We start from the raw sequence: 15,084 nt of genomic DNA, 5'->3' as shown, positions 1-15,084 counted from the left end.
TTCCAAGGCAAGCTGACAAAGTTTCAAGGGGCTTGGAAATCTTAATAATAGACTGATGTTACAGTCATCACACCTATTATTACTACTCCAATACAACTGCCATCAACAATAACCACTATCTGTGTCTCTAACTGTTGTTCCATACTGTATTCTACTTGGATGTCTGGACTGTCATCTACCAACAGACATGCATATATATGGTCCTCAACATCATCTGCACAAGTGCAATGTAAGTTTTGTAATGAGCCTTTCTCTTGGCTAAAAAGCAATCTCGAATGCATGATGGTCAGCATATTTGTTTACATAGTAAAACCGGAAAGAATCGTAGGAATAATGAAACTTAAGGTCGCAAGAAACAAAATGTGTACCATAGACAGGGATTAAATGAGCTGCACGATAAATAGAATCAATATGGATGATGGAGATATTGGGGGAGTGGTTGGGAGCAAACCCTGGGCGAACAACCCACAAACCAGTGTCTTCATCAGCGGAGTCACCAACAGTGTCGAACCAACGGATCACTGCACAAGGAAAGGTAGACCCTCTAAAAAAGAATGAAAAGAAACAAAGAACATGTGCCACATCAAGCCCCCGCATTCCCTCTAGTTCTGGATTCGTATTGACAAATACACAGTCATATCAAGGAGCCTCATTCTGCCAAAGAGGGCATGCCCAAATGTATTCGGTGCGCATTCTGCCAACCCCACTAATGTCACTGGGTGCATAGAATCTGGATGATGCTGAATTGAAGATAGAAATCCCGCCATCATAGTTGGGGAACTGAAACTCGGGAATGTCAGAGAGGTCCTGAGGGTTGTTGGGGTGCAGTTGTTCAAAAAGAAATTGATGGACAAGGGCAGATAATTGTGGTATCCCCAGTTCTATTGCGAGGGCAGGAACTGTTTTTGCCTGGTTTTGTTCTACGAAATTTTAAGATGATGTAAAAGATTTAGTTGAAAAAAAAACATATGTGGTGTTTGAGCAAGCTGTACATGTGCTTGAACGAATGTGGGACCATCGTCGACTTCACCATTTTCATTGCCCTCCAATTCATCCTTGTCTCTGTTGTGCTGAGCATTCTTGTTCGGATTCATGACGCCATGGCAGTCTGCATTGTGAGCTTCCTGGATTTTTTCTATCAAGATGTAGTTAATTGAGACGTTTCAAATGAGCTAAGACTGAGACGTACGAAGTGCTTCAAAGACTGCAGACAAAACTGTCCCATTCATCATCCCTCAACTTGTAAAGTCAGCCCGCATAGCGGCAAGCTTATCCAGCTGCTGGTTGGTTCGTAGCAGAATTCCGGCGGACGTTCGAGAACAAGAGATAAGACTAATACGGACGTAGTCCGAACTAGAAAGGAAACAGCAGAGGACTACCAAAGGTAGAGGCGGAGGTGACAAGTCGATAGGAATCAATCCTAAGACGAGCGGAGGTCGACGAGAGGATAACTCAAGTCGGACAAGGAAGGAATGAGCAGAGTCTAAGATAATATTCGAACTGAAGATGTACATAGATTCTACAGGGTTTATATACTACTAAGATGCGAAGTCCGAAGCTATACAAAGCGGTGGACGGAGCGTATAGAAAAGTCAAACACTAGTCTATCGGAAAATAGTTAAATGAACCCGGAGATTAGATCAGAGGAAAATAAAGGGTGGAAATGAAACGAGGTACGGAAAATGATTTAGTCTAACCGGAGTAGGAACATACAAAGGGATAAGGCACGGAACTTTAGACGCGGGTCGGATCCGGACATAGATAGATGTCGGCCGGATCCAGATATCCGGAAATGATATGTGATAAGTCCAGGTCCGGAATGCGGGATATGACAGAGTCTATTTTTATTGATTCTGACATATCTCCGGCCCTTATGACCATATTTCGTATTTTTCTGTCATGGACCCTTATATTACATATTATCTCATATCCACTTCGATTCTTGGTTCGCTTTAGTGCTTGACAGCGCTTATCATTACTTAGTATATATACACACGCCTAAACTGTATAATATCTATCTTTCTGCCCGCACATCATTAAACTCTAAGTCTAAGTCCTCCTTCACATCTTTCAATTAACTCTAAGTATCTAAATACAATACAAGCGCCCGCCGCTGTACATTACTAGAGAAACTCTGTCAAATTAGTTTTCTGACTCATTAAGAGTCACTACGCTTCATCACCTGCATGCGCGCATCGCTTCCACTTAGCGCGCGCTTCTGTTATAAGTCACGCGCCGTCACTTATCGTCGGTGTGAAGAAGAAATAGTGACTGGCTAGCAAGTAAGCTAGAGCACTAATAAAATCCTACTGAGTGCGGGTGTGCTATATCGACCCAAGAGGATTGCTATCAAGCACTTCCTTCAAGTATAATGCAAAGGGAGTAGATGCAGAACGCGAAAGAATGAGCGTGATTTAAGGAAAGTGAGGCTGATGATGAGAGCGAAGGCGAGAACGCGAACCCGATGAAGGTGCGATGAGAAATGAGCGAGAGCGAGAGGTTACTAGGTAATGTGCAGTTCCATGGGTAGCGGCTAGGTATGGACGAGGGTTATAGCTGAGGTATAACTAGGTATAGAATGCTAAGTCTGAACCCGCATACAGAACAGATTCGTGCAGAGCCTAGGTAAAGAACTTAGATGTGCACTCTCCAGAATGCGCGGGTTCAAGTAAATGAGAATCAAAGCTTGTCAATTGGTCAAAGATACTAAGAACGTCTAAGTGACTTCGCAAAACAAAGGGATAGCATCCGAGGGAAGGGAAGTACTTTACTGTATGTAACGCACGAGATTATATCCTACTGCATGAATGTCCGGAACCCATAGGCGAGACTTGTAGTGATGAAATGAGGCAGATAAGTAATATGTAATGCGAACGCGCGCAGAACAAAACATGCGGATACATGTAATAAGCCATACTACATCATTAGTCAACCCAAATAGAAATGAACACGCACCAGCAGAACTCGACGGACATGGAAGGACATGGACGGACGGACGGAAAATCGGACCCGAGAACGGAATACCATTGGATTAGGTGCGACCAAGGAAGGCTTCATTGTTAGAGGCATTAGGAATGATGTGAGCTGGTAACTTCCTATATCTCCTGACACCAATATGAAAAGACACCTGTTCCCACTCAACACAGGTCTGAGCGTCACATCGGCCGTCATCACTCATCAAGCGCCTCATGTCGCTAGCGCTTTGCTCATCATCGCATGCCTTACCAGGCTTGACCAAGCGCCTGGTCCAGTGTTTCCCTCCACATATACACTTAGAGGAACCTTCTCAGTAGCAATCCCCTTGGGCCGACGTATATCTTGCTCATCAAGGACTACTTGAGTATATCTCATATCACTATATTACCCCACTTCCCATTCCTCTTCTACACCGATTTCAAACAGTTTATTTACGAGCCTTGGATGGCAGATCGCTGGTGGCGAATTCAAGTATGCATTATCATGTATTTGTGCTTTGTATCGACATGCTGCTAATCAATGTATCATATCTGTACTCAATTCATTGTAGTCATCATTGCTGAACAACAGTGTTCTGTTTGCTTTCATCCTCTACACTGACAAAACCCATTTAACCTCATCTGGACATGTGAAGGCATACCCAGTAATCACCCATTGTGCGAATCTTCCTGTTCACATAAGAAATGGTGATGGAATCGGAGGAGGCCATGTGGTTGGCTGGCTACCAATTGTACGTGTTTGAGTACTAACAGTAGATACTCATCAGTCCTTTGTATTGACATGCACAAGGACCCTACAGATTCTAGCGAGGATGGCAAGCTCAGCTACACAAATCTCAAACATGTCATCTGGCATGCAGCATTCATTAAGTTGTTGGAGTCCATCACCCCGTACCCCAAAACAGGGTTTGCACATATATGCTTTGATGCTGTCATGTGGTGGTTATACCCACTAATTCTACTTCTATCTGCAGATTACGAAGAACAGTATGTAGTATTCTCAAGGCTTACATTATGTTTTGATAGCTCACATCTTGACAGATGTATTATGGCGCTAATATGCGGGCTACATTCAAACTGTCCCTGCCCTATGTCTCATTCCCTCGACCAAACTTTCTGATCTCAGTACAGTGTATCCTACTTGAACCATCGAGGATGTGAAAGCTTTCTTAGAGTTGTGTTCAAGGGACCGTGTTGCTGGAGAAGCAGTACTGAAGGCACATGGCTTACGTCCTGTTGTGGTTCATATTTTAATTGTTTTCATAAGCTATTATCTTAGTTAATACTACTGTCAGAATGCGCTCTGGGGAGTTGAGAACTCTAATCCTCATGAGACACTCTCGTTTGATCCCTTACATGTCAATAATATCGGTAACTGGGGCACCCACTTTTTTGAGGAGCTCAAAATATGTGTGAAGGCTCTCGGTCGTGAAGCTGAGGCAAAGATTGATGAACAGTACATTTCATCATTGCTTTGTGCATTATATCTATACCAAGACTCTGCAGGTTCGACACATTTCCGTGATGGCATAATTTAAACCATTTCAAGTCTGCCATGAAGATATTGTTTAGTGATGGCAACAAACTTAGGGATATCGCTAAGGTGAGCACTAATATTATTCGCTGTTATGTCTCAATCAACCTTCTAACATCCTGGACTCTAGCAAATGCTGTATGCAGCACAAAACATATTGACAGACAATGAAGATACTGTTGGCTATGCGCTGTTGCAGTGTATAGCCAGCTACCTACAACTGACCATGTACATAATGCTTGATGTGCACACCAAAGCCACACTTGCTGCTGGAGAAGCGGAGCTTCTAGTGTTCAAAACGCACCTACATGTAACTATATATCATGTTTCCTTCAACTTTCAGCTATATCTTAACACATTTTCAGGCATATATATTTAACCAAGAACTGGAAATTTCCGAAGGTGCATGCCCTGACGCATGCTTTCCCTGACATCTGCACAAAAGGAGCAGCACGCAACTTCAGTACTCGACCGAATGAGAAGCAACATGGACCATTGAAGCGAGCATACTTGCGTCAAATGAATCATAAAGATGTTGTCAATCAGGTACACTGTCCTTTAATTCAAACTGCTTGTGATACTAACATATTACTATACAGGTCCTCAAGCTTGATCATATCAGTGTAGTTTCTGAATTGGTCCGCAGTCATATTTCCCACCTCGATGAAGATCAGTGCAAATGCACGATGTCACAGGGAGAACTCGAAGACAATGATACACTAGATGATCAGCCATTTTTGGGCCATCCCCACGTCAGTGCTCCTCAAATTCCTGTCACTCTCGCTGCAGTGGAGGAAGGCAACACATCAAACCGCGCATTTCAGGATTTCCGAAAGAAGTTCACGAAGTTCCTCAATAATTTCATTGTTTCAAACAACATTCCTTTGGATGGTGTTACGTGGTTGCGGCCTACAGCTAACGATAAAGTTGTTTCATTCATCTACATCCTTCTAAATGTCTACTGATTATGGTTTTTTTTCATCACAGCTTCAAGAATATTGCTACCTCAAAGTAAACTACGAGTCTACTGTCGACTGGAGACTGACCACTGACTATCTCCAATGTAATCCGAGCTTCCATGGGTGTGAACATCGTGATTGCGCCATGATATGGACCCTAGACAAGGATGGGAATGACAAGAATATCTTTGTCCGGATATTGTTCATGTTCAAGTTTACGGTCAGCAATCACACTTTTGAACTTGCATTAGTCCTACCCATGGATGCTCCCACTGGTTCAAGACAAAGCACGGATCACGATCTGGGACTAACTCGTCTTCAGGCACGACCTCTAGCTTCATTGGAATTTATTTCCTTACAATCTATCATTTGTGGCGCTTTATTGGTGCCAGATTATGATTCCAATGGTGATTTTTTCCTTGTCAATCTTGTAGACACAGATATGTTCCTCCATGCGAAGAGTTTGAGGTCTAGGTAGAGAGCTACAAATATGAGTGAGTCTTATCAGCTTGCATGTGCATTACTAGATGATACTAATAGTTATTACAGAATGATTATGTGCAACCTGTCATAGACTTTACATATATTATTACTATAATGTATGCACACGCAGATTCTTCGGCCAAGAAGATGCATTTCATGTATGGATGAATGACTCAGTTGGATGTAGGCTAATATATAATACAAGTGCTATTACTATAATGTATGCAGACACGGATTTGGCCAAGAAGATGCATTTCATGTATGTCGGATGAATGACTCAGTTGGATGTAATAGGATGATAGATAATATATAGAATTACTATAATGTATGCACACACAGATTTGGCCAAGAAGATGCATTTCATGTATGGATGAATGACTCAGTTGGATGTAGGATAATACATAATACATAATAGCACCACAGTTTTTGTTTGCAGGAAATTAATGAACTCATGGTCTTTTCTTGGTGCTGTCTGTCTCTCCTGTCGAACTGCAATTGTAAATCTCTCTGTTCTTATTATATTACAATATGTAGATACATGACAGTACATAATAACATGGCATGATGCGTAATCTAGTCGAAGAGACTGAAACCCTGTAGACCAGCACGTAAAATTTGTGCAAACCAAGAGCAACTTACCATGTCATCGTCAGACTCCTCCTTCTCTTTGGCCTTCTCTGAGAAATTCAGAGTGCGCGACCAAGACAACGGTGGGGTAGTTGAGGGCAAGTGAGATGGCAGCAATGGTCTGGATACTGGACAAGAAGTGGTCGATGAGCACCGACCTGGACCTCGACCGAGATTTCAATAGTAATACCATGAGTGATCTTGGTAGGGATACTGAGGGTCTAGAAGGAGGTCTTTCCGGACTCCATACTGTCAGTGTTTCTGTAATAGTAATGATAATAATATGATAAATGGTTCAGACACACTTGATTCACTGCAGAAACGAGAAATTCACCTGATAGGGTTGAGGTAGAAGTAGTGGTGATTGACACACTCACTTCCTGCGACTGGCAGGAAACAACTTCGATCAGCATGGCTTGAGCTCGAAGGAGGACCTAGACACTCACTTCCTGCAACTGGCTGGAAACGACTTGGATCAGCATGGCTGGAGCTCGAAGGAGGACCGAAACACTCACTTCCTGCGACTGGTGGGAAACGACTTTGATCAGCATGGCTCGAGGTCGAAGGAGGACTGACACATTCATTTCCTGTGACCGGCAGGAAACAACTTTGATCAGCATGGCTCGAGCTTGAAGGAGGACCGACACACTCACTTTCCGCAACAACACAACTCCGGGTGCAGACATGTGCAAATGAGCACACGCAAGTGAGAATGAGTGCAGATGGGTGCAAACATGTGCGGATGAGCACAAACAAGTGCAGAAATGAGAAAACAAACTAGAATAACTAAAAATGAGTGAGAACAAGTTAGTAGTATAACAAGGTGTTTGTTATAGACATGAAACGAGCGTCCTGAGGTGAGTTGACTTTGGGTGTGAGAGGTTTAATCACAGGGCCTTTAATATATACAACATACAATAACATTTATACCAATGAGACTCAAGCCTCATAATGTTTTCAAGAAGTTGTACAATTTGCCCTTGTTCAAATCTATCACTTTTATGTTGTCTATTGTCTCAAAGTTCAAATAGATCTTTTTTTTAGTGAAACATTATACTAAGCCTTAGTTTAGAGCAAAGTTTATTAAATTTTTGTACAACTTCTTGAAAACATTATGAGGCTTGAGTATCATTGGTATAAATGTTATTGTATGTTACATATATCAAAGGGGCTATGGTGCAGCTGGTAACTATGTGTTCTTACTTGAGCTCGTAGTAATTCAAGTTCAATTCCTGCCTTTGGCATTTTAAAATGCCAAAAATGCGAATTTGTTTTGGTTTATTTACTACATTGCTGGGATGTTCTGTACAGAAGGGACCAAGCTGTGGCACTGTAGCGCTGTACAGCTCAGAACATTGTAGTTTTAGTTTGCTGATGTGAAGCTCCACAAAATGATATCACTGGTGCTGTAATCGCATGTGAGACACTAACTGCGTCGAATCGCATCGGCAAACTCACCCACTACTAGGCTACTAATATTTGCAATGCCTTACTATGATCCAGATAAAAGCTCTGATCACAGCTCGTGTAGCTCTGGTTACAATGACAGTGCGGCGCAAATTCTTGGAGGTGGAGACTCACCTCGCATCAGATTGTGCTTTCCAGCAAATGGCCAAGGAGCACCAGCAGACTCTGAAGGAAACTACGACTACAACAAGATATACCCAGAGTATCAGCCGCCGGGCCTCGATACCCAGGAGACATTAGATTCCGCAAAGTTGCGGTCACCGTCATCGAAGGCGCACAGCATTTCAGCAGGAGATGAAGTGCCTGACCGGGTGGTGTGTCACAGTGTCTTTCACTAAATTACAACCAACTCACTTCATTTTTCCAAGCATCCTGTTGATATCATCCCACAGCCCAATTTGAAGCGTGCGCTGTCAAGTGAATCCAAGCCTGATGAGGTGAGTCTTCCTCACTCTGTCAATATGAATAAAAATGTAATCTGCGCACACTCAGAATCGACACTTTGCTGATGTTATCACAAACTCTCCACGACGGGCCAAACCACCTCGTAAGAAGCAGCGGGTCACTTTGCAGCCTGGCAGTGAAGCTACCACTGCAAATAGAGCTGCGGTGTCAGGGAATCTTAGGTTGGGGGAAGAAATTGTTGAAGTGCTTTGGGAGCAAATTGCTGTCCTAGCACGCGTCCTCGAAGTCGTGTCCCAGTCTGAGTGATGAAATTAATTTTGATGAAGAGAGATCTTGGAAGGCGAACACAACATATTTCAAACTGTCACATAGTATTGTACTTCTATCAAATACATCCTGTGTTCTTCATCTTCCTCACAGCGACGTTGCCCATCTTCATGGTTATCATCCTGTCTGTCTTCCTCAACCTCGTTGTCACCTTCCAGGGCATGAAGGACGAGACACTCTGCGATGTAATCCTGACTTTCACAGTCACGCTCGATATGACTGCGCATGCTTTTCAGGTGCATGACAAGCCGCGGCCCAGTCGACATCGCACTTTTACAAGCGGACATCATGGAAGCCAAAGACCGTGTGGGAGGGCATGCGTGTATTCGAGCGGGCACAGAAATGTGACCTGGTAATGATGAGATATCTTGTTCGAAACATTGACATACTTGCCTGATGATTCCTGGCACGACCATCATAGGCGCCTGGCCAGATCGTCAGATTGCGTCAGGTTACGCCAGGCCTGATATGGTATTTCGCATTTTTCCGACACCGCTGAATGGTGGAGCCTGAGGCAGTCTAAGCGAGGATAATGGCCCGATATAGCTTGAATGGGAGCTACTAAGACTTAGCAGTACATACTGCTGAGTCAAGTTAGAGGAGAAGTTCAAGTTCAGATTTTAGTCGGAAGTCAGTTTCAACGGTCTGGTCACACTAGTACTACCTAATTTGCACAAATTCCCGCGCCACATGCATGTGGGCGCAAGGCCGCGGCAGTACCCTGTTTTATTCTATACGTCTTGCTTAAGTATACAACTTGACTCAGCTCTGCACATAATCCGACACCTCCACCATGATCCCCCTCACGCGACGGTTTGTACTGTCGCATTTATAACCCTCACCCAACATCTATCACCCCTGGGTTCTCAGCCTGAGGCTGACATGATTATCGCCCTGGATCAGCCACCATGGTCACTGATGGCGGCCTACATTCGTGTCGGTCGGACTTGCGTTAGCCTTGCCAGTACTACTCTATGCCTGACTCGAGCCGCTGGCATCGTGTCGACTCGGAGTCGGATCGCAACCTGTTATCATTCAACTGTATAATTAATTTTTTTGGGTAGGCATAGCCAATATCCTACTAAGATCTAAGTGCGGTTTGAATGGAAAACTTCAACATCGATGCGGGGGTATTTGAAACTTTAACATCGCATTTAGAAAAAAAAAATGGGCGCAGCTTGGCGGAGGCTGGAGCTTACACAGATGGTCATGGGCTACCGCCCAGGTCGCTTAATTCAGGTAGTAAGTGTTATGTTACTTCGTATGATTAGCTTCGAATGGCTTGCAATAGGAGTCAGGGACTGGCTCACAAGCACCGCTATGAATATGTAAATGCCGCTACATGGAGTCAAGAAGGTTTGAACTTCTAGATAATCTGTTCGGATGCATGTGCCGCATCATGATCATTCAAATTATGACTCCCTCCAAGGTGGGAAATCGGAGTCATCTGAGACTCGAAATCGAAACCCTTGTTTTGTCGATTTCGGGGCTATGATAACATCATGATCTGGAGTTTGAGGGCCGGCACATGTCCTGAAACGATCAAGTGAATTATCCCAGTAGCCATTATCATCGAATTGAAAAGTGTGGCACGCCTTGAGTTACATATTATAGTACTATTAGATTGGGCTATGCCTTATCTGACTCGGAGTCGATGATTGCTGCCTTGACTTCGCCGCGTACCATGACTCCCTAACCCTAATGATTAGGTAAGCAGGTAAGTGCGGCTTCTTCCTGCTTGTTCAAAGCCAGGCTTCAGTTAGATGCCATCATCATGTTCTCTACAGTTCCCATCAACAGCAGCAGATATTCTCCTGTTTTACGCAATAGCACACGAAGCAACTCTGTAGAACCATCTTGTGGCAAGCGTCCTTCAACCAAATCAACCACCTCAGTGGGTCGTTCTACCATCCAGGTTTCAAGAAGCCCCGCAGCGCAACCCATAGCCTCAGAGCCAGTTGGAAGAGGTCTCTGTTTTGACTTCGCCTCCAACTGCTGGACCTTCAGTTCCTCTGAAACATCCTTCTAGTGAAGCAATAGCTACAGGTAACTTGTTGTATCTCATCCTCATCACTTCAGCTGATCATCTTCAAGTTCAATGCAACCAGGTGCTCGATTTCATTGTCCGGAAAAATCGTGAAAAATACTCCACGGTACGCAATTCGAATTGTGATTCAATCGGTAAAGCTGACTACTACATCAGGTGTTTTCCCGTGTAACTCCACGTCAATATAATAGTATACTGCACGCTTCAGAGAAGCTCGCAGGAAAACCAAGGTGGGCCAATCGCCATGACTCCTCACACGTTATCACTGATCCACCGTACGTTTAGATTAGCTTACGACTTTGAAACTCTTCGACTCGAAGTCGACATGCCTTCGTGTGTGCACGATTCCGCCACAAATGTCATCCGACGTGGTCTGGAGTCCGTCGATAAGATGCTGCATGATCTTATCGCTGCGCGACTCATACATAGTGAAATACATCCCAGCTTGACGCTGAACACTGGAAAGAAGGAGTTTGTTCCCGACTGCGTTCACGTCATCACAGCCCGCTGTAAACCCCCCGTTGTCAAGATCCTGTCCATCGTCGAAGTCGCGTTTTCACAATCAGAGGCTGCACTTCTGGATAGGTTCCGAAACGCCATCAAATTCAAACACCATCAAATTCTATCCAGAGCTGGGGATGATCTTAATGCTCGTAATCAACGAGACCCCTCCCTTCCTGTCACCTAAACCCTTGGGCCACACTTGGAGAAAGTTACGTCCGAGAGACGATAAGCCCCACCACTCAGCACTCGCGTTCCTTTCCTTGCGAGATGAACCTCAGTCTTTTGACGAGCCCACTCCTGTTATAGTCGAAGGTCACTCCTGGTGCACGATCACTGACATCCAAGTACAGGTATGGGTTCGAGGGCGCAGGGGCGCAATCAACATAGATACCAAAGACAGTCGCTTGACGGCCCGCGGAGTAAGTCATTCATGCCTTATCGTGTTTCACTCATATAAGTGAATAATTTTGACAGAGTTTATTTCCCGTCTATAACGAAGCGGCAATGAAGGACGTGACGTTGATGGTCATGAAAGGACTCGAGCTTACAAGGGACTGTTTTGTAGAACAGTGCCGCCTTGCAGACAGAGACGCCAGTGTTTCTAATCTCCGCTCTGCTCAGCTTCCCCTCCCCTTCAAGTGGGAAGACATTGTGGACGGCCTTACATACGCAACGCAGGCAACTGCTCATGCTCGGTACCTAACCTGGTACCACAACATACTTGAAGAACAATCAGAAGAATACGTAGAAGTCACTGGCAAACGCACAGCAGATGAGGCGGAGATTGATACCCCTGATGATGGACGTCTAGTTCGCCCGCGCATTGGAATGAAAACCCGTGCTGCTGCTCGTTCAGCGAGCTACGGGTAGAATGACCTCATTGCATATTTTTTTCACCGGTCATGTAATGTCTTGTACTCTAGTTTTTTTTGTATGATCTTCAACTCGGACTCGGATGTATTGGATCTGTATCACGATGGGATTGTGCGCACAGGAACTACTCAATAATCTATACTACACATTCATCAGTGAAAAGCAGTTGCCAGTGCCACTGACAGTCCAAGTTGTACTTACAGAGAGATGTGGCGAAGGCAGAGCGCTCCTTGTCAAGCCTTTCCCTCGCCTCATGGAAGGACTGACACCAACAGCGTCCAGCACCTTTATCCCCGTGTTGTCACAAGCAAGTCTGAGGAAACCTTTCAACTGGACCACCGGTTCATTCGTGCTCTCGAATATCTCTTTGACTTCCAGGCTGTTTGGAAGCTCAGCAGTGTGGCTTGCCTAGTAGGGATATCACGATATGGACCGTTTATCAGCTCCAAGAAATAGAGTGACAGAGGTACGACGCCCGGCGCACCTTAATATTTAGCCTGTGATTCTTCACTGAAGACGTATCCTTCAAGCCCGCTGTCACCCTCCTGCAAGCTTCCATCGAGGTTGAATCCCCAGTGCTACTAATTGGATGATCAGCACTTATTTACATTGAGACAATTCAGATGAGTACTTGTGTTGATTAAAGGGATTACTACGCTCTCGTTCGCTAACCTTGCCCTGTACAAGATCACAGGTAGTAGTACTGTGGCAGTCACCAGGTACCTCTCAGCGGTACAGACCGCTGAGTGGTTAAGCCAGTGGATAACTAGGGAGGAAAGACTCAGTAGTACATACCACTGAGCCCGAGCCCTATAGTATCTGCTTCTTGCTTGAATGCCAGTATCACCGTCACTGGCACGGTACTGAGGCTACGCAGTACGGACTCTCGGCGGACTCGGAGAAGTTCAAGCAAAGTCGTCTGACTTCGGCCCGAATGATACGGTGTTGCTGACTCATCATGTGATTCTGTTCACAGACTTTCAACTTGAACTCCTCGCCGGGCAGATCTAGCTCAGTATCACCACTGGCACGACGGTATGTACTGTCGTGTCTGTTCTACTTCTACTTCCAACTCGCGAGTGGTGGCAATCGATCTGGATCCCTGGCACTGCTGCCAGTGGCAGCCTCAGGCTGACTCGGAGCCTGGCGGCTGATACGACGGTAGTATGTACTGCCGTTTCATGCTTTCGTCGCCCTGCCACAATCCCTCTTGGAATGCCCAATCGGGGCCTTCTGAAGAGAAGGGGAAAACTGGTAAGAGGAGTTTGAGCGGTCTGACGTATCCCTGTCACTCGTACTGACGTTTTACATAGTATTATTAGCGATCCGAATTGCCAACAGCGTCAGCGATTACGTCGTTGGAGCTGGTTGTCCAAGCCGGTGTAGGGATTCATTTCTGGTTGGGCTTGTAGAGACTGTTTTTACCTTACCTTATGTTGGCACTTTTGTAGCTTACATAATCAAGCAATCTTTTCACCAGTTACCAGTATGAGTCTGAGAGATCAGCAAGTTTTTATGGTATTTCCTCTCCTCTGAGCCTTGAGCCTGGTCCAGAAACCCTTTAGGGTCGAATAGCAGCTAGGTTCTGCAAGACCCAACACATTGTTCAGACTCACCATCTGAATTGTTGTACCTTCACCGGGGTTTCCTGATGCGTAGTTCGGACACAGGGACTAGTACTGCTCACTGCCAGTGCTTCAAACATCGACAAATCATTGTGTTTTACAAACGATTTGTTTGACATGAACATTACCAGAACAGACCTCTACACACTGCTTTATCTCGCTATCTACCTTCTACATTTTTTAGTCATGGTCGGTCCCCGCCAACGGCAATGTGGACCACCATGCACTCGTGAGTTCTCTGATAGTGCAGGGCTTGGTCGACACCGTAGGGCTTGCGAGTATTACAAGCATCGCTTGGATTTACAGGCCCAGAATTTTAAAAGAGCTAGCGAAGATCCCAAGCCTGCCAGGGCGTTCAAAAAGATGAAACCTTGCCCTCCTAGCGATGCGGCCATACAGGTCAGTACTAGTAGTATTGCGCACTCGTATTTTTTACTGATAGCCTGATCATATTCAAGATTATACCCAGCCGCGAACCGGAACCATCAACTGGATCAGATATGCCCATCGACCACACACCCTCGGTGCCAAACCAACTCCACGCTGCAGCTCCCTCCCCATCTCATAATGTCACAGTTGATCATACTATGAATAGCTCAGATTCTCCTTCAGTCCCTTCTGATTTTGCAGACTGCAGTCGCAACGAATCACGCCAGTCGCGCCAACGGCGACTGCCACTACGATACAGAGATGAACTACCAGAACCATCGCCACCTGTTAGTCAGGACCCACCGGCCTCACTTCCTACTCGTGTCATTCTTCACGTTTTCGATTCCATCCGCACGTGCTTCAACAAATTTGGTATTGCTCGAGAGTATCGCCATCGACCGTCATACGACCCTGATGAATTTGTATCAGCCAACCAACTCTCCAACATATATCCCTGCGACCTCAGCGCAGATGGCGTGCCAGATGGTGAGGCCCTGCCCGGTTATCCCTCCCCACGTCAACCGCCTTGGCCTTGGAAAAATATGTCTATCTGGAGGCTAATGTCCTGGATGATGACTGGAAGTTCTCAGAAGTCACAGGCCAAGGTAACACGTCTAGTGAAGGACGTACTGCAAGCAGACGACTTTGATATCCACGATCTCAAGCATTTTGATGCCCACACTGAGATGGGGCGTTTCGACGCTGCTGAAGACAGTGCCCCCAAAACGAGCCTTCTGGAAGGTGATGGCTGGAAGCAAGCTGATGTGGAGATCATGGTTCCCTCAAAGGAGAAGAATCGCAACGGGAATGGGCGTCCGTTCTCTGTATC

General features: G+C 45.3%; 4 protein-coding genes across 4 annotated transcripts; 2 read left to right on the top strand and 2 right to left on the bottom strand.

Annotated features, from left to right (window-relative positions):
• Positions 1 to 258: 258 nt before the first annotated feature.
• On the bottom strand, positions 259 to 639 carry F5891DRAFT_963999 (uncharacterized protein; the record flags this gene model as incomplete). The annotated part of the gene is made up of 1 exon (XM_041376063.1): positions 259 to 639. A coding segment is annotated over one exon (381 nt), but the record flags the coding sequence as incomplete, so codon positions are not given.
• Positions 640 to 930, bottom strand: F5891DRAFT_963977 (uncharacterized protein; the record flags this gene model as incomplete). Its single annotated transcript, XM_041376062.1, has 1 exon — positions 640 to 930. A coding segment is annotated over one exon (291 nt), but the record flags the coding sequence as incomplete, so codon positions are not given.
• Positions 931 to 3,420: 2,490 nt separating this feature from the next.
• Positions 3,421 to 5,946, top strand: F5891DRAFT_1131475 (uncharacterized protein; the record flags this gene model as incomplete). Its single annotated transcript, XM_041364672.1, has 10 exons — positions 3,421 to 3,447; positions 3,527 to 3,706; positions 3,766 to 3,962; positions 4,162 to 4,216; positions 4,271 to 4,431; positions 4,548 to 4,578; positions 4,640 to 4,819; positions 4,894 to 5,055; positions 5,109 to 5,435; positions 5,497 to 5,946. 10 exons carry the CDS (start codon positions 3,421 to 3,423, stop codon positions 5,944 to 5,946), a joined length of 1,770 nt encoding a protein of 589 aa, XP_041218303.1.
• A 4,605-nt stretch (positions 5,947 to 10,551) lies between these two features.
• F5891DRAFT_1197331 (uncharacterized protein) lies at positions 10,552 to 12,198 on the top strand (the record flags this gene model as incomplete). Its single annotated transcript, XM_041368471.1, has 7 exons — positions 10,552 to 10,671; positions 10,730 to 10,823; positions 10,872 to 10,930; positions 10,981 to 11,054; positions 11,110 to 11,503; positions 11,559 to 11,747; positions 11,803 to 12,198. The coding sequence occupies 7 exons, from the start codon at positions 10,552 to 10,554 to the stop codon at positions 12,196 to 12,198; spliced, it is 1,326 nt and encodes a 441-aa protein (XP_041218302.1).
• Between the last annotated feature and the right edge of the window lie 2,886 nt (positions 12,199 to 15,084).

Source organism: Suillus fuscotomentosus (assembly GCF_016647785.1).
Source record: "Suillus fuscotomentosus strain FC203 chromosome Unknown F5891scaffold_120, whole genome shotgun sequence".
Classification (NCBI taxonomy): domain Eukaryota; kingdom Fungi; phylum Basidiomycota; class Agaricomycetes; order Boletales; family Suillaceae; genus Suillus; species Suillus fuscotomentosus.
This window is presented reverse-complemented; position numbering and strand designations above follow the sequence as displayed.